This window comes from Aotus nancymaae, unplaced genomic scaffold (genome assembly GCF_030222135.1).
Source record: "Aotus nancymaae isolate 86718 unplaced genomic scaffold, 86718_ANA_hifiasm-v0.15.2.pri h1tg000043l, whole genome shotgun sequence".
NCBI lineage: Eukaryota > Metazoa > Chordata > Mammalia > Primates > Aotidae > Aotus > Aotus nancymaae.
This window is the reverse complement of record NW_026988457.1, coordinates 1,434,900-1,454,719: the sequence shown is the minus strand read 5'-3', so window position 1 is coordinate 1,454,719 and position 19,820 is coordinate 1,434,900. Positions and strand designations below refer to the sequence as shown.

General features: G+C 41.2%; 1 protein-coding gene across 5 annotated transcripts in view; it reads right to left on the bottom strand.

The window, feature by feature from the left end:
- MTUS2 (microtubule associated scaffold protein 2) overlaps positions 1-19,820 on the bottom strand; it is a 797,713-nt gene that overhangs the window by 163,216 nt on the left and 614,677 nt on the right. For all 5 annotated transcript variants that reach the window (XM_064361726.1, XM_064361722.1, XM_064361724.1 and 2 more), the window contains one exon: positions 6,583-6,681. In XM_064361726.1, coding sequence (XP_064217796.1) covers positions 6,583-6,681 — 99 coding nt within the window. The remainder of the gene's footprint in view (positions 1-6,582; positions 6,682-19,820) is intronic.

The window sequence follows — 19,820 nt, the reverse complement described above, 5'->3', positions numbered from 1 at the left end:
AGTCAAATTGTCTCTGTTTGCAGATGACATGATTGTCTATTTAGAAAACCCCATCATCTCAGCCCAAAATCTCCTTAAGCTGATAAGCATCTTCAGCAAAGTCTCAGGATACAAAATAAATGTGCAAAAATCACAAGCATTCCTTTACACCAATCATAGACAAACAGAGAGCCAAATCATGAGTGAACTCCCATTCACAACTGCCACAAAGAGAATAAAATACCTAGGAATAAAACTTACAAGGGATGTGAATGACCTCTTCAAGGACAACTACAAATCACCGCTCAAGGAAATAAGAGAGGACACAAACAAATGGAAAAACATTCCATGCTCATGGTTAGGAAGAATCAATATCGTGAAAATGGCCATACTGCCCAAAGTAATTTACAGATTCAATGCTATTCTCATCAACCTACCATTGACTTTCTTCACAGAATCAGAAAAAAGTACTTTAAATTTCACATGGAACCAAAAGAGAGCCCATAGAGCCAAGACAATTCTAAGCAAAAAGAACAAAGCTGGAGGCATCATGATGTCTGACTTCAAATTATGGCACAAGGCTACAGTAACCAAAACCGTGTGGTACTGGTACCAAAACAGATATATAGACCAATGGAACAGAACAGAGGCCTCAGAAATAACACCACACATCTACAACCATCTGCTTTTTGACAAACCTGACAAAAACAACCAATCGGGAAACGATTCCCTATTTAATAAATAGTGTTGGGAAAACCGGCTAGCCATATGCAGAAAACTGAAACTGGACCCCTTCCTTAGACCCTGTGCAAAAATTAACTCAAGACGGACTAAAGACTTAAATGCAAAACCCCAAACCATAAAAACTCTGGAAGAAATCCTACGCAATACCATTCAGAATATAGGCATGGGCAAAGACTTCACAACGAAAACACCAAAAACAATGGCAGCAAAAACCAAAATTGACAAATGGGATCTAATGAAACCAAAGAGCTTCTGCACAGCAAAAGAAACTATCATCAGAGTCAACAGGCAGCCTTCAGAATGGGAGACAATGTTTGCAATCTATCCATCTGACAAGGGGCTAATATCTAGAATCTACAAGAACTTCAACAAATTTACAAGAAAAAAACGAACAGCCCAATCAAAAAGTAGGCAAAGGATATGAACAGACACTTCCCAAAAGAAGACATTTATGCAGCCAGCAAACATGAAAGAAAGCTCATCATTACCGGTCATTAGAGAAATGCAAATCAAAGCCACAATGAGAGACCATCTCACACCAGTTAGAATGGCGATCATTAAAAAGTCAGGAAACAACAGATGCTGGAGAGGATGTGGAGAAATAGGAACATTTTTACACTGTTGGTGGGAGCGTAAATTAGTTCAGCCATTGTGGAAGACAGTGTAGCGATTCCTCAAGGATCTAGAACCAGAAATACCATTTGGCCCAGCAACCCCATTTCTGGGTATATACCTGAAGGATTATAAATCTGTCTACTATAAAGACACATGGGCACAAGTGTTCACTGCAGCACTATTCACAATAGTAAAAACTTGGAACCAACCCAAATGCCTATCAATGTTAGACTGCATAAAGAAAATGTGGCTTTATTCCATATGTGCAAAGTATTCCATATACACCATGGAATACTATGCAGCCATAAAAGGGATGAGTTCACGTCCCTTGCAGGGACACGGATAAAGCTGGAAACGAACATTCTCAGCAAACTTACACAGGAACAGAAAACCAAACACCGCATGTTCTCAGTCATAAGTGGGAGTTTAACAATGAGACCACATGGACACACGGAGGGGAATGTCACACACTGAGTCCTATCAGGGAGTGGGGGGCTATGGGAGGGATACTATTAGAAGAAATACCTAATGTGGGTGATGGGTTCATGGGCGCAGCAAATCATCATGGCACGTGTATACCTATGTAACAAATCTGCACATTCTGCATATGTATCCCAGAACTTAAAGTATACTAAAAATAACAGGTATATTAAAATATAACAACAGTCAGAAATCTATAATTATCTACCACTTAGCAATATAATAAGCCATGTGAAACATAAAATAATAGTTCTTAATTGTGAGGACTATGACCTTCTTTTTCTCTTGCCCAAATTCCTACCTAAGGGACCTGGTGGGGGGTGTCATGCCCTACAAACCATAAAATCTCATCAGACAGGTTTTATGAGCCCTATATAATGTAGCTTACTTTCCAACCTGACTCTGGTGTACTGCATAACATGAAAGATAGCAGATGCTCAAGGAAGTAAAAAAGATTTTATCCCAGAATATACTTATTTAACGTATTTTGAAATGGCTGCCACGGGGTCATCAGACTACAATGACCTTGCAAAGCTGTCTTTTGTGGAGGAAAATTGCATCAGATTAATGTTCCACTAACGTAGCCAGACCTCTCCCTTTCTAGGCTTTCTCAGATCTGAAGAGGTTAACTGGGAGCCTGATATCTTTGAAGTCTGGAAAGAGACATTTTCCATCTATTCTCTCTGAGGGCTGCCACCTAGGAGGCTAATTTACATACTAAGAACCTTGGTCTCCACAACCCCCTTAACTTAACTCAAACATTCCTTTCTACTGATTTCAAGTTTTAGACATTAGCTTAACTCTCCCAACCAACTGTCAACTAAAGAAACCCTGAAACCCAGCAAGGATCTCCCCTGCCCTCTGCTTTGAGATGTCTGGCCTTTTCAAGGCCAAACCAATGTACACCTTCCTCATATTAATTTATGATTTTCCCTGCAATTCCTGTCTCCCTGAAATGTATAAAATCAAGCTGAAATTTGGCTGCCCTAGGCACACTTTATCAGGACTTCTTGAGACTGTGTGACCTGGGCCGTGGTTACTCATATTGGCCAAAATGCACCTCTTTAAACATATTTTGGCAGAATCTGGAATTTTCTATTATCAAATGTATTGTCATGTGTAGAAAATAAACACTATTTTTGTAAATTACTAAGATTTATAGTAGTTAAAAACATAAAAATGAATCACATCTAGAATATAAAACTCTCAAAATTCAATAAGAAGAAAATAACCCAATTTAAAAAATGGAAAAATCTTTGGATAGATATTTTACCAAGGAACACATACAGCTGTCAAACACATAGGAAAATACTCAACGTTATAACATTAGTTATTAGGAAAAGGCAAACTAAAACCACAATGAGGTATCATAACACACTTATTAGAATGTCTATTAAAAAAAGATTGATTATGTCAAGGGTTGGCAAGAATGTGGAGAAACTGGAACTGTCATGTACTACTGTTGAAAATGTAAAATGGTACAACCACTTTGGAAAACAGTTTGGCACATTTTTAAGAAGTTACACATATAGCTACCGTAGGACCCAGCTACTTCCTTCCTAGATATTCGCCCAAGAGAAATGGAAGCAGATGTTCATACCAAGATTTGTACAAATACTGCATATTTGTACAAAGATTTGGCTTTACGTATTATACCCAAATTCTGGAGCAGGGGAAGCCCCAATTTCCATCGACAAATAAATAAATAGTGATACTTATGTAGTAGAATTCTATGCACCAGTAAAATGGAATTGGTTATTGCCACATGGATGAATCTAACTTACGTTGATAGAAGCCAGTAAAGCTAGTATACACATTAAATGATTCCGTCTACATAAAACTTTAGAAAATACAAACCAATCTCTAATGGCGGAACAGATCAGTGGTGGTCTGGGGATTGGGGTGGGGGTATAGAATGGTAGACAGGTGGGATGACAAAGGAGTCCCAGGAAACTTTGAAGGTTGGTGGACATGTGTGTTATCTTGCATGAAGTGATGGTTCCACAGCTGCGTACACACAGCCAAACTTATTAAGTTCTATACTTTAAACATAGGGTAGTTTAATATTTGTTCATTGTTCCACAATAGAGATGTTTCCCAATTACAGTGCCACAAACTTTCTTCTGTTTAGTTCTTTTGGTATAAATATTACTATTTCCATCCTTATACATTTTTAATATTTTTATATTTTAGGAGTATACTTTGGAAACAATCTAAAGCTACATTTTACAGCATATAAAATGCACTTAAAACACACTTTTTGACTGTTTAATAAGTGAATGCTGTCTTGTAATCTATTTCTTAAAAAACTATTTTATTTTATTTATTTATTTATTTTTTTTTTTTAGATGGAGTCTCACTCTGTCACCCAGGCTGGAGTGTAGTGACACCATCTTGGCTCACTGCAACCTCTGCCTCCCAGTTTCAAGTGATTCACCTGCATCAGCCTCCCAAGTAGCTGGGGTTATAGGCACGCAACACCACACCCAGCTAATTTTTGTATTTTTAGTAGAGACAGGGTTTCACCATTTTGGCCAGGCTGATCTCAAACGCCTGACCTTAGGTGATCCACCCACCTCAGCCTCTCGAAGTGCTGGGATTACAGGTGTGAGGCAGCACGCCTGGCTCTGGTAATCTAAATCTTTGATTTAGTTTAGAGAACTTAGTTCACATAGAGTCATTATGACACATTTGAGTTCATTTCTAATATCTTACTGTAAGCTTTCAATTTCTCCCATCTCCCTCCTGGCCTTCCTTCTTTGCCTCTTTTTCCTTCCTTTGTATTGATTGAATTTTTTTAATCACTCATTCCAACATTCTCCCCTCTACTGGTTCAGAACAACCTATGTATTTTATTGGCTATCTTAGAAATTTTAACAAATATTTTAACATTGTTAATTCTAAAATTACGTATTATTTTTACCCCTTCTCTAGAATATAACGACCTTATTTATGGTGGCTTCTTTCCTTTTGTGTATAATGATTTCACATTTAATTCGACTAAGTAGCTATAAGCACTACGGCATTTTAAATTGGATTTTCAGAGCAGTGGCAGCACAGACTCCAGTTCTTCAACTGCAGTGGGGCTTGTGGTCAAAGGTTCCTGGGGGAGGACTCCCCATCCGTGGCTTCCCTCGGAGCCAGAGCTGCAATCGGCCAGTCTCCTGCAGGGTGATTTCCTTCCTTGTTCATCTGGCCAAGGTATTATCCTTTAGAAATTCCAGATTTATGCAGGGTCCTCAGATCTGATCTCTCACTCAATTATAAGACTTTGTCTCCTGCACTTGACACTTGCAGGTTTGACCTATTTTCCATAAATTTTTAATTAATCAGAAATTTTAATAAGTCCTCTATTCTCCGTGCTTTTGGCTTAGCAGTGTAGCAACTAAGAATGCAAGTTGGGGATACAGATTGCTTAGGTTCAAACCAAGACTCTTTTATTTATTATCTGTGACTTTGGGTAAATTAATGAAATGTTCCATGCCTCAGTTTCCTCACATGTAAAGAGAGGGGAGATAATACAACCTGTCTCACAGAGTTATTGTGGACATCGAATCAATTAAGGCATTAAAAGAGCATAGGACAGTACCTGGCATACATAAGAGCTCAAAGATTAGCTGCTATTATGGCCACTATTTTGGGGCTTAAAGAAAATGTTTTGGCTGGGCACAGTGGCTCGTGCCTGTAATCCCAGCACTTTTGAAAGCCGAGGTGGGCAGATCACAAAGTCAGGAGTTCAAGACCAGCATGGCTAAACCCTGTCTTTACTAAAAATATAAAAATTAGTTGGGCATGGTGGTGCATGCCTGTAATCCCAGCTACTCAGGAGGCTGAGGCAGGAGAATTGCTTGAACCTGGGAGGCAGAGGTTGCAGTGAGCTGAGATCATGCCAATGCACTCCAGCCTGGTGACAGAGCAAGACTCCACCTCAAAAAAAAATGTTTTCAGATTTTGTTACATACTGTTCTACAATGGCATGAATATCTTACGACAGGAATATTCTTTTTGTTTTTTTGAGATGAAGTCTCGCTTTGTTGTCCAGTCTGAAATGCAGTGGCCTGATCTTGGCTTGCTGCAATCTCCGCCTTTTGGGTTCAACTGATTCTCCTGCCTCAGCCTCCCAAGTAGCTGGGACTACAGGTGAGAGTCACCACAGCCAACCAATTTTTGTATTTTTAGTAGAGAGAGGGTTTCGCCATATTGGCTAGGGTGGTCTCGAACTCCTGACCTCAAGTGATCTGCCCGTCTTGGCCTCCCAAAATGCTGGGATTACAGGCATAAGCCACCATGCCTGGCCAGGAATATTCATAATAAACAACTTTGACTTTCAAGCAACCTTATGTAGTTTATTCATATCTGAATGCAAATAAACCATTTCCTCACTGACAAACAAATCATTTGATACACATTATCTCTGTTCTTCTTCCTTTTAGACAATATTACTACTTCTTGAGGATAGACCTTTACAGTCTGTTTTTCAATAATTGTAAATTATTTCTACATGCTATTGGAATAGCAGATACCCCTACACAGAGAAGATTCTCCCACTTAAACGTAGCATAACATCTTGCTTTTTCAAGATAAAATGATGCCAACAGCTGGTTCATTTCATCTAGAGTCAGAAAACATCAGCATATGTATGTCAAACTCTGGAACAATCATGTAAATCACATGGGCTGGCATTGCTACATTAATGACATCTGAATAAGATAAATACCAAGTCCAAGTCATCTCTCCAAGTAACACATCATATTTCTTAAATACCTGGTGAATGAAGCTTGGTGGTTGAAGCTGCTACTCTCTTAGGAGATGAAACGGTGGGCTTATTAGTGTCTTGATCTTTCTGAGCTTCTTTCTTTGTTCCTATGTATAGTTTGAAAAGAGAAATAGAAAGAAAGCAAGCTAGTTAAATTTGAAATGGCAACATAAATTGTGGAAAGGGCAGCTTAACAAAAGTCAAACAGATCAACAAAAGAAATATTTGGGTGATTTGTTGCTATGGTCACGACCCCCTGTGCTTGAGGAATGACACACTTGTTTATAGGAAAGCAAATTTAGTTTTGAGTGGTCAGGGGAGGAGTAAGGACACTGCTGTCTCTGATTTAATGAAAAACGCCCCCTTCTCTGGAAGTCACTGCCACCCCAATGACCCCAACCAAACTATCCGAAATTAAAATCTCAGTCACCAACTTAGTCTGCCTGCCTGTCTCTGCCGAAACAAATTTTCAGAAGATGGGGAAGGAAGTTGTAGCTGCACATGGCTGGTAATGACTTTGGCATCACCTGGAGCCAAGCCACAGGGGACACGGTCTGACTCTAATTAATTTCCATGCAGCAAGTCCACAGAGGTGACCTAGAGAGCCTTTTAGGTCTCTTGGATGCAGCTGAGCCTTTGTGGAACTTGCTGCCAGAGCTGGTCCAGCAGAAGCTCCTCACATTGTGTCCAGCGATACCCAGGGCACAGTGCAGCTTCTCCTTTGTGTGCTGGGCACAGCGCTCACCTCCATATCACCTTTGTCAGAAAGTCAAAGAGCAATGGATGGGAGCTTAGAGAAATCACACAGACCTAGATTAACCCAAACCTGCCTTGGCTTCAGCACACTGTTAGGTAATTTCAAAAACAAAGCTTGCTGGTGTTCCTTAGATGCAGACCATGAATGTCACCCCCATGTTCACCCCCAAACCCTGAGACCTCTCTCCTCTTTTCAGAGGTAATTGCTGCTAGCAATTTAGTGTTTATTCTCCCAGATCTTTTTCTAGGTACTTATAAATATACACACATATACAAATGCAGCTATTCGTTAAATATATGAAACAAACATTGCAATTTTTTTTACTTACCCACATTTTTTGAGATCTTTTTCTTATCAGTGTATTTATAGGTTTTTAAAAAAAGAGCCACATCATACAAATGGGCAAAAACATACTATAATCAGTTCATCATCGTCTTATGAATGAGCATGTAGATTGTTACAAGTTTAGCTGCTGAAATAGCTACATGTGCTACAATAAACACTCTTCTGTTTTCTTTGTACACACATGCCAGGATCTTCAGAGGACAAATGCACAGAATCGCTTTTGCTGGACTGAGTCTGCTCTTTTGCAATATTGCTATGCACGGTGCAATTGTCCAACAAAAGGATCCACTAATTCATATTCCAACAAACAGTGTCTGAGAACAGCTCTTCCAACATGCCCCATGCCCTGACATTGAAATTTCAACCATTTAATCGATTCATTTAATTAAGCAATCTTTTAATTAATTGATATGTGCCATCATATCAGATGATGCAGCCTCAGATGACCTCACAGACATACTGCTGTGTCACTGTCCCTGCCCACATGTGCCAACCACAATGCCAGCCATGCTGGTCCTCAAACATGCCATGCTTCCTCCTGTGGCTTGAGTTCCTCTGCACAGAATATTCTTCCTCTAGTCCTTAAACGTGGTTCATCCATTCATTCAGGAGGTCTCAGCACAGCGAGGTCTCCACGATGCCTGGAACTCCAGCTAACATGGCCCTCTCACCATCTGCCAGTTTCCTTGTCCCTGCTTCATTCTTTCTCACAACATTTGTCACTGCCCGACAATCTATGCTGTACTCACCTGTTTGATTATTGCCTGCCTTCACCACCAGAACACACACTTTGACCTAGACGGGGTGGCCCCTCAGTGTGTGCCCCTCTGACCCTTGCCCTCCCTCGGGCTTCTTTCCAAGGTCTGCCCAGGGATTTCAGGGATCACAGAAGGCTGGACCTTCGAGGTCTGGAAAGCCCAGACACTGCACTCTGCTGAAGTCATGGGTACCCCCTCAGGATACCCACTATATAGCTAAGCTCCCCCTTCTGTTCCTTCACTCTGCTTTGATTTTAGGTATCAACACATATGGAAAGACAGAGACTCCTGAAAGCTGAGAAGGGAAATGTTAAAATCCCCAAATCTGCACTAAACCTAATGTTTTGTGTTTAAAGGAGAACTAAATACAATTATTTATTTAGCCTTTCAGTGTTTCCATTCAGCTTTCATGGAGTACAATTTGAATTTTATCAGAAATGCAAATATTAACAGTTCTGACCCTGCAATTCTACTTTTATAAATCTCTCTTTGAAACACTTCTACAAGTTTGCAAAAACATAAATTATAACATATATAACATAAGTTACATGAACTGTGGTATATTCAAACTATGGAGTACTATGCAGCCATTAAAAAGGATATTATAGCTCTATATTGTACTGGCATGGAAAACAGTCCATGATAAATGAAAAGGCTAGTTGAACAGCATGCATGGTATCATCCCATTTTTTTTTTTTGAGACGGAGTTTTGCTCTTGTTACGCAGGCTGGAGTGCAATGGCGCGATCTCGGCTCACCGCAACCTCCACCTCCTGGGTTCAGGCAATTCTCCTGCCTCAGCCTCCTGAGTAGCTGGGATTACAGGCACGCGCCACTGTGCCCAGCTAATTTTTTGTATTTTTAGTAGAGACGGGGTTTCACCATGTTGACCGGGATGGTCTCGATCTCTTGACCTCGTGATCCACCCGCCTCGGCCTCCCAAAGTGCTGGGATTACATCATCCCATTTTTATAACACAAAATGTCACATGTATTATGTTTACAAATAAGTAAAAATATCTGAAAGGCACGAAACTTTTAATACTGGTTACTTCTAAGCAGTAGGATTTAGGAGCTTTGATTTTTTATTTTAATATGCTTCTGCATTAGTTCCATATTTTATAATCATCACACTTACTTGTATAATAACTAATAAGCAAAAAGAAAAGGAGAGAAACCAAACCACTAATGAAAATAATTTGTCTGATCCATAAAAGGATAAGGAGAGATAAGTCTAGTCCAAGCAATCCTATAGGAATAACTCAAATAGAAAGTTTCATCCTCCCTTTGTTGGCAAACTTTACCATGGCCGCCTGGGGAACTCTTGCATGGTCTGGGAATTCTTCATGGCACAGTGGATTACAGTGATGAATCAAGACATTCTGTTCTTCTTGCCATTTTCTTACATTCTGGACTCAGCCTAAATGTCTTCTAAGTACACGGTAAGCTTTCGTTTCACTGAATGGGATCTCTGAGTGTCTAGAAATGCCTGTGTGGTCTTTGAGCTCAGGTTTTCCTACTGCCCCTGGTGGCTGTCTCAGCCTTCTTGGCCACTCTGTCTCCTTTCCTTAGACCTGGACCAACGTATCCCCAGTGCGGCTTCAGCCTTCTCCTGTCCAGTCTTCTGATGAGCTTATCCACTCAACAGGCTCACATCACCAACTCACATACACCGATAACCAAAACATCTGTGATTTCCAATCCAGCTGGGCCCGGACATCTCTCCTGGGATCCAAACCTGTTCTCAGCTGCCAACTAGACATTACTGCTTAGCTACTGGATGACAAAAACTATTGTGCCCCAAATGGAACTGGTTAGCTTCTTCTCAAATCCATTCTCCTTCCTGTATTTTCTTTCCTCGTCAATTGTCCTCCCAGTCACTGAAACCAGAAACCAGTCAGTCCTCTTCTTCATCCTGCCATATCTAGCAGTCACAAGGTCTTTCTGACCTTCAGTATCTCCTGAATCTGGCCCCTGATTCATTCTCACTTTGTACCTCAGCTCAGTCCTCATCATTTCTTGCTGGGACCACTACAAAATTCTCTTCAGTAATTTCTGTCTTGTGCCTTAACTTCTACATCTTTACCTAGCTCACCCTCCTCAGCACTGCCAGGAAGACCTTAAACCATTAACAAGATCCCATGATTTTCCTGTTAAAACCTTTCCAAAGCTTACCCTGGGCTTCAGTAGAAAGTCCCATCTCCGTGGTGGGGTAAGCACCCTCCAGGATCTCCTGTCCTCTGCCAGGTGCCCCTGCTGTTTCCATGTGACCCTGGGTGTCTCAGCCTGTGCTGTTCACGGAGGATGAGTGCTCAGCCTCTCCCTTGTCTGCCTGGCCTACCCCAGGTTATCTTCAACTTCAGCTCATTCTGTGTTAGTTTCCCATTACTACTGTAACAAATTACTACTTAGCCGTTTAAGACAACACAAGTTTATTCTCTTCCATTTCTGGAGGTCAGAAGTCTGAAATCAGTCTCACTGGGCTGAGGCCAAGGTGTCAACCAGGCTGGTGCCTTCTAGACTCTCCAGGGTAGAATCCGTTTCCTTGCTTTGTTCGCCTCTCGTGGCTTCCTTCATTCCTTGGCTGCTGGCCCCTTCTTCCACCTTGAAAACAATCACTCCGATCCCTGCTTCCTGCATCACGTCTTCCCCACTAACTCCTCCTGCCTCTCTCTTACAAGGATGCTTGCGATGACACCGTCTCTATCTGGGTAATCTAGGATAATCGCCCCATCTCAACATCCCAAACTTCATGCAAAGTCCCTTTTGTCCTATAAGGTAACATGGATAGGCTCTAATGATTCATACATGGACATATTTGGGGGCCAGTATTCAGCGTACTATAGCTTCCCTGTCTAACTGAATGGTTCAATGAGAAAATCCTTTTTTACTCACCAAAACATCACTAACTGCTTGGTCTCTCTATTAGTTCCTGGAGTCCCTGACACTTATTTATGAAGTTTTTGACCCTTCTTGAAGAGCAGTATTTCCTTAGACCCTATTCAGCTTGCCCTGATCTCCTTCCCCCAGTGCAGACTCTGTGCTGCTAGGCTAGCGGGCATCTCGTGCTGGGCCTGAGCAGCTCCTTGGAACCGCACTCCTGCTGACCTTTAGGGAACAAACCTTTCCCTGCTCTTGTTTCATGTGGTCAGGGTAGGGGGCTGATGCACCAGGGCCTGGAGGGGGTGTACAATGTAGCCCTGCCAGATCAGAGCTCTGCACCGCTCTGGTGTTACACAGTCTCCTGGCTTGAGAATGAAACAACATGTGAGCTGGGATGATGACAGCCCTACCTTGGGCATTGTGCTGGAATTACTAGAGAAAAATTCTCTTTCTGATAGACGGCCAAGCTGGCAGGATGTAGGCCTGGAGCAGCTGCTGATCATCTTTGTTCCCATGTGGGGAGAGTCTTTCTGAGGATGAGGCCAAGAGAGGAGAACGAGGGGCCAGGAGATGGAAATGCATTTCTGCCGCTGCAGCTGAAGTCCCCGCTGGGGGACAGTCATGCCTCACGTCACATGACCCCTGGAACTTCTCAGCTCTGTGAGCCCCAAATCCCTCTGCCCTTTGCTTTCTTGTTGCCTAAGGCAGTTTGAATTAAGTTTCTCTAACACGAAACCAAACAAGACCTGAATAATACAATGCCAGCCAAAGAAAACAGCTCCTTAATAAATAAATGCACATGCTCTCCTCTCATGGGGCCATATGTTGGTCAAGACTGCTCCTCATGTACTTTATCTATATTGAGATTCAGAGCGACATGAAACGATGTTTGTACGCAAACCCCAGAGCACTGGGGCTTTTGCTGGGGAGGAAGAAGGCAGCAGGAGGGAAAGAAATGCCAGCCTCAGTCTCGTCTCAGAAAAGAAATCCGTAAGTTTAATTTGAAATACTGGCATTGATCACATTCACCCAATGCCAGACAATCACTACAAACCCAGATGGCCCTAGAGTGTTTCACCATAGTGTAGCAAGAGCACCTCAAAAGACTACAGGGGTGGGTGCTGCCTAGCAATCCAGAGAGAGTTTCTGAGAAAAGAGAAGAAGGGTGTAAAAGCTCAGTTTCTCACATCGACAAGGGCCTTTCACAATGGTATCAGTGGTTTCAACAACAGCTGGCAGAAGCACCATTGTGTATTTTATTTCTGAACTGGACATCATAAAAGTGACTTACAATTTGTTTATTATAAATGCTTAAAACAAAGACCATTTGCACAGGAGACATGAAAACATGACTTGGCCCTAAAACTGCCCCAGCAAGAATGATGGCTCAATGTGTCAATTATAGAGTTAAAAAATGAGGAAACTCTTTTTACTCACCAGAAAGTCACTAACTACTTGGTCTCTATTAGTCCCCTGAGTCCCTGAACATAAAAAGGAATAATGGCTCACTCTGAGGATGAGGCTGTCATCTCAAAAAAAAAAAAAAAATGAAATAACAAATGACGATAGCTAATTCAGGATCTTCGCTGAGCACATCTAAATGGGAAAAAAAGAGATTTAAGATAATGGTTAGAAGAATGCTATATACTTTTTTAATAAAAAGAAATCACATTTAAAAAAACCTAAAACATTTTTATAGGCGCTCAATCTCACATACGATAGGCTGTAAATTCCTGCAAGTAAATCTCAATGTAAGTAAGAAAAGATAAGAAACAGAAAGGATAAAGAAATATACACAGCAAGGAACTTTATCCCACAAGTATCTAAGGTTCTCCCTCCACAAGCCTATGAAAGCGGATGTCATGGGGCTGACCCTGCCCTGGCCCTGCAGATCAGCTGCCACACAGGGAACATGAGGATTGCAGACACAGATGGAGCGAAGCAAGAAGAGGGCAAAGTAAAGGCGGCCGCATGCGAGTGATGGTTATCGCTCCAGTGTAACTGGAAAGAGGTGAATAGAAAACAGGAATGATGTAATCAGAAAATATAGATTCTGATGCCCCTTGTAAGATGAATTGAATGGGAACATTTCAAGGTAGGATTTATAGGGATTGAATAGAATGAAGAAAGGAAATATTATCTAGATAAGAATATACCAAATAAAAGAGAAACCTGGATGAGTTATAAACTAAAGAGAGAGAGAGAGAGAGACAGAGAGAGAGAATGAATACTCAGTTAGATGCAAGGACTAGAAGAAAGGAAATCAGTTTTCAGCTGCCAAGAGTAATTTTTTAAATATTAAGAGGAATATGTGATATTGAGGCAGTAAACAGGAGAAACAATCGGAATATTGGGCTATATTGGGAAGGTGGATTTTAACCTGTTTAAGGTTTGCTCCATTTCAACTCCTGTGTACTGCATGCATGAAGGCAGAAGTTGTAGCTCGGAATTTAAGGGAAAATATGGAGGTCTCTGTACTCAAATAGAGGTCTAGAAAAGTCAGGTCTACATTAGAAGCATAATTATTACCTGGATAAGACTAAGTGATAATGAATTCTGAAGATTACTATGAAAAGGTAAGGATAGAAGAGTGAAGAAGTGGTTTTTGAAATATACATATGTGTAAAAGCTTTGTAAACTCCAGCCAACCCCTAGTCCAATAAATTCACTGATCAATTCATTATTTAGCACCAAGAACCCAAAAGACACTGTCCTAGTGAAAGACAGAGGTATGAGCTGTAACTGAAGTTACACATTGGGGGGAGATATTTATCATAAGCATTTTTTTTTTTTTTTTTGAGACAGAGTTTCGCTCTTGATACCCAGGCTGGAGCGCAATGGCGCGATCTCGGCTCACCGCAATCTCCGCCTCCTGGGTTCAGGCAATTCTCCTGCCTCAGCCTCCAGAGTAGCTGGGATTACAGGCACGCGCCACCGTGCCCAGCTAATTTTTTGTATTAGTAGAGACGGGGTTTCACCATGTTGACCAGGATGGTCTCGATCTCTTGACCTCGTGATCCACCCGCCTCAGCCTCCCAAAGTGCTGGGATTACAGGCTTGAGCCACCGCGCCCGGCCTTGACAGCTGTGTAATATTCCATGGTGTATATGTGCCACATTTTCCCTGTCCAGTCTATCATCGATGGGCATTTGGGTTGGTTCCAGGTCTTTGCTATTGTAAACTGTGCTGCAATGAACATTCGTGTGCATGTGTCCTTATAGTAGAACGATTTATAATCCTTTGGATATATACCCAGTAATGGGATTGCTGGGTCAAATGGAATTTCTATTTCTAGGTCCTTGAGGAATCACCACACTGTCTTCCACAATGGTTGAACTAATTTACACTCCCACAACAGTGTAAAAGTGTTCCTATTTTTCCACATCCTCTCCAGCATTTTGATTCTTCTCTTTTTCCTTCTTTATTAGTCTAGCCAGCAGTCTATCTTTACATAACTTTTTTCACAAAATCAGCTCATGGATTTGTTGATTTTTTAAAGGGTTTTTTATGTCTTTATCTCCTTGAGTTCTGTTCTGATGTTGGTTATTTCTCGTTTTCTAGGTTTGTTTGCTTTTGGTTCTCTAGTTCGTTCATTTGAGTGGTTAGGTTGTTAACTTAAGATCTTTCTAGCTTTTTGACATGGATATTTAGTGCTATAAATTTCCCATTTAATACTGCTTTAGCTGCACCCCAGAGATTCTGGTACATTGTCTCTTTGTTTTCATTAGTTTCAAATAACTTCTTGATTTCTTCCTTAATTTCATTTTTACCCAAGAGTCATTCAGAAGAAGGGTGTTCAATTTCCATGTAGTTTTGTGGTTTTAAGTGAGTTTCTTAATCTTGTATTCTAGTTTGATTGTGCTGTAATCTGAAAGACTGTTATGATATCAGTTTTTTTTGTTGTTGTTGTTGTTTTTGCTGATGAGTGTTTTACTTCTGATTATGTGATCAATTTTAGAGTAAGTGCCATGTGGTGATGAGAAGAATGTATATTCTGTTGTTTTTGGGTGGACAGTTCTGTAGATATCAGGTCCACTTGATCCAGAGATGAGTTCAGATCTTGAATATCTTTGTTAATTTTCTGTCTCAATAATCTAATATTGTCAGTGGGGTGCTAAGTCTTCCACTATTATTGTGTGTGAGTCTAAGTCCCTTAGCAGGTCTCTAAGAACTTGCTTTATGAATCTGGGTGCTCATGTATTGGGTGCATATATATTTAGAACAGTTAACTCTTCTTATTGAATTAACCCCTTTACCATTATGTAATGCCCTTTGTCTTTTTTGATCCTTGTTGGTTTACAGTCTGTTTTGTCAGAAACTAAAATGACTACTTCTGCTTTTTTTCTGTTTTTTATTAGTTTGGTAAAGCTTCCTCCATCCCTTTATTTTGAGCCTATGTGTGTCTTTGCATGTGAGATTGGTCTCTTGAAGACAGCATACTGATGGGTGTTGGCTCTTTAACCAGCTTGCCATTCTGTGCCTTTTAATCAGGGCATTTAGCACATTTACATTTTAGGTTAGTACTGTTATATAGAAATTTGATCCTCTCATCATAATGCTAGTTAGTTACTTTTCAAACTTGCTTATGGGGTTGCTTCATAGTGTCACTGGTCTGTGTACTTCAGTGTTTTTTTTTAGTGGCTAGTATTGGTTTTTCCTTTCCATATTTAGTGCTTCCTTCAGGAGCTCTTGCAAGGCAGGCCTGGTGGTGATGAATTCCCTAAGCATTTGCTTATCTGTAAAGGATTTTAGTTTTCCTTTGCTTATGAAACTTAGTTTGGCCAGATCTGAAATTCTGTGTTGGAAATTCTTTTCTTTAAGAACACTGAATATTGGCTTCAATCTCTTCTGGCTTGTAGGTTTTCTACTGATAAATCTACTGTTAGTCTAATTGGTTTCCCTTTGTAGGTAACCTGGCCTTTCTTTCTGGCTGCCCTTAACATTTTTTCTTTTATTTTTTTCTTGGAGAACCTGATGATTATATGTCTTGGGGTTGATCTTCTCATGGTGTGTTTTTCTGGGATTCTCTGTATTTCTTGAATCTGAATGTTGGCCTGTCTTGCTAGGCTGAGGAAGTTCTCCTGGATGATATCCTGCAGTATGTTTTCCAACTGGGTTCCATTCTCCCCATCTCTGTCAGGTACTTCAATCAGTCACAGGTTTGGTCTCTTTACATAATCCCATATTCTTCAGAGGTTTTGTTCATCACTTTTCTTTTTTCTCTATTCTTGTCTGCCTGTCTTATTTCAGAGAGGTAGTCTTCAAGCTCTGAGATTCTTTCCTCTTCTTTGTCTATTCTGCTATTGATACTTGTGACTGCATTGTTAATTTCTAGGTTGTATTTTTTCAGCTCCATCAGGCCGGTTACGTTCCTCTCTAAACTGGCTATTCTGGTTACCAGCTCCAGTATTAATCATGATTCTTAGCTTTTTTGCATTGGGTTACAACTTGCTCCTTTAGTTCAGCTAAGTTTGTTGTTACTCGCCTTCTGAAGCCTACTTCTGTCAATTCAGCCATCTTAGCCTCAGCCCAGTTCTGTGCTCTCACTGGAGAGGTGCTGCAGTTATTTGGAGGAGAAGAGGCACTCTGGCTTTTTGAGTTTTCAGCATTTTTGTGTTGACCCTTTCTCATCTTTGTGGGCTTATCTACCTTTGATCTTTGAGGTTGTTGACCTTTGATTGAGGTTTTTATGGGGTTTTTGATGTTGCTGTTTTCTGTTTGTTTTTATTTTAACAGGCCACTCTACTATAGGGCTGCTAGAGTTTTCTGAGGGTCTGCTCCAGATCTTAGTTGCCTCAGTTTCTCCCGTACCTGGTTATCATCAGTGAAGGGCACAGAATAGCAAAGAAGACAGCCAGCTCCATCCTCTGGAAGCTCCATCCCAGGGAAGTACTAATCTATTGCCAGCCTGCATGTACCTGTAGGAGGTGGCTGGAGACCCCAGTTGGGAGGTCTCACTCAGTCAGGAGGACTGGGATCAAGGATCTGCCCAAAGAAGCAGTTTGGCTGCTGTTTGGTAGAGCAAGCGTGCTGCATTGTGGGGACCCTTCCTCATCTGGACCACCTGTATTCTCCAAAGCTGGCAGGCTGGCATAGCTGAGTCAATTCAACCACAGAGATGGTAGCTGTCTCTTGCCCTGGAACTTGGATCTGCCTCACGCAGACTCCAACCCAGTGCTGGATTGACTGGGATTCCAAGCTAGTGATTCTTAACTTGTGAGGTACTGTGGAAGGGGGGCCCACAGAATGACATTGCTTGGCACCCTGGATTCAGCCCCTTCCTAGGGATAAGCATAGGTGGATTTTTCATCTTCCCAGGGATCCTGGGGCCAGAGTGTCTGTGTGTGCTTGAGTGGCTGCTCTGCCAAAACTCCACACAGCTCTGTGTATGGACCCAAGGCCCTGAAGGCATGGGCTCACAAGGGGGTCTCCTGATCTGTGGGTTGCAAAGACCCACGGGAGAAGCATGGTTTTCCAGGCGGGGTTGCACAGTCACTCACTGGTACCCTTGGCTCGGGATGGGGGTTCCTTTGGCTCTGTGCCACTCCTGGGTGGGCCGTCACTACCACCAGCTTTTCTTCATTCTCTATGGGTTGTGTTGTTTGCCAAGTCAGCCCCATTGCAAGAACCTGTATATTTCAATTGAGGACGTTGAATTTACTTGCCCCTTTTCATTCCTGAGTGCTAGAGACCGTGGCTGCTTCTAATTGGCCATCTTGGATCCAGCTCCAAAATCTAATTTCTAATATGATAGTATGGAAGGTGTGTCCTTTGAGAGATGATTAAGTCATGAGAGTTAAGCCCTCATGAATGGGACTAGTGGTTTTATAAAATAGGCCCCCAAAAGCTCATTTACACCTTCTACCAGGTGAAGACACAGCAAGAAGGCACTATCTATGAGGAATGGTCTCTTACCAGATATTGAATCTTCCAGTGCCTCGATCTTGGATTTCCCAGCCATAATTATTAGACATAAATGTTTGTTGCTTATAAGCCACCCAGTTTATGGTATTTTATTAAAGCAGCCTGAACAGACAAAGATAAAACCTATGGATTATAAGCACTGTGCTAGTGTATCCAGCCATTAATGAATGACGTTGGTGTTATTTTTCTTTTTCCAGTGAGGAATTCAAGAGTCAGAGAAGTTAAATAACTGAATCAAGGTCACACAGCTATTAGTGGTAATCCAGGTCTAACTTCAAAGCTCATTCCTTGTTTCCCATGCCATCCAAATTCTATGTGATAGAAACTAATAATTCACACTGTGGTTTATTAATAAAGTTGTTTCATTCCTTTGAATGCAAATCTTGTAGAGACAGAAATATGTCCAAGGTGGTTTTTTTTTTTTTTTTTTTTAACTCAAAAATGTGTAGACACTTCTTAAAAAAAAGAGTCTATAATTTGCCATGTTTTTCCCAGTTGTAGGCATAGAGCAGTTCATGCTGGCAGCTGCAGCAGGCTGGGCCTCTGCTGGGTGACTCTGGGCCACAGCAGCTGTGTAAAGAGGGCCATCCCCATCAGAATCACTCCATTCCAGGCCTACAGCAAAGGGCAATGAGAGCTGCTGCAGGGTCCTAAGCAGGGGAATAACAGGGCCAGGCTGGCATTTGAAAGGTGAAAGGCTACCACCAACAGTTGGCGATGAGGGCAAGCTGGAGGCCTTTCCCCTCATCCCTCATATCAGCTAGGCTGGTTGGGTGTTTATTGATTAGCAAAGTGCGGACCCAAAGTGGTTCTCAACACAAATTTGCTGACTGGTGAGTTAAAGATGAAAGACGCGAAGGCTTTGCAATGCCAAATAAATATATTAACTCTTCTCCGTTTATCTTGTAGAATGGATTACTGGCATTTGTGTCCTTCTTCCAGTGTCTTGATCTTGGATGTTCCAGCCTCCAGAACTGTGAGAAATAAATGTTCGTTGTTTATAAGGCACTCAGTATATGCTATTTTTTTTATAGTGGCTTGAACAGAGGAAGATAAAACCTATGGATGATAAACTCTGTGCTAGTGTATCCAGCCATGAATGAATGAGGTTGGATATTTCCTTCTTATTCTTGTATCTTTTACTACACCCCATGAAGAACTACTGTCTTCAAATGAAGACTTCACTTCAAACACTTCAAATAGTGTTTGGTACTTCTTTAGTGTAATATAGCTAGTTGAATATATAAATCTGAAAAGGAATGGAAAGTTTTAAAACAGTGACATGTAATTAAAAGTTTCATGCTCCTCATACTAAGAAGTTGGGCCATATGATGGTAGCAATTTGCATAAGAATGCATTTATAGTACAGTAGGCAGATTTCTAAAACATACAAATGTTGAAAATCACAATGGAAAACTCAGCTCCAAAAGACCATTTGCATTAATTACTGTAGGACAAGCTCCCATAACTCCTCAAGGCTGACAAGAAGAGTGGGCAAAATACCAGGTGCGTAACCTTTTAAATACAATATGAGTATATACTCTTAAGTGAAAATTAGGATTTTAGTGTCCTACTTTTGAA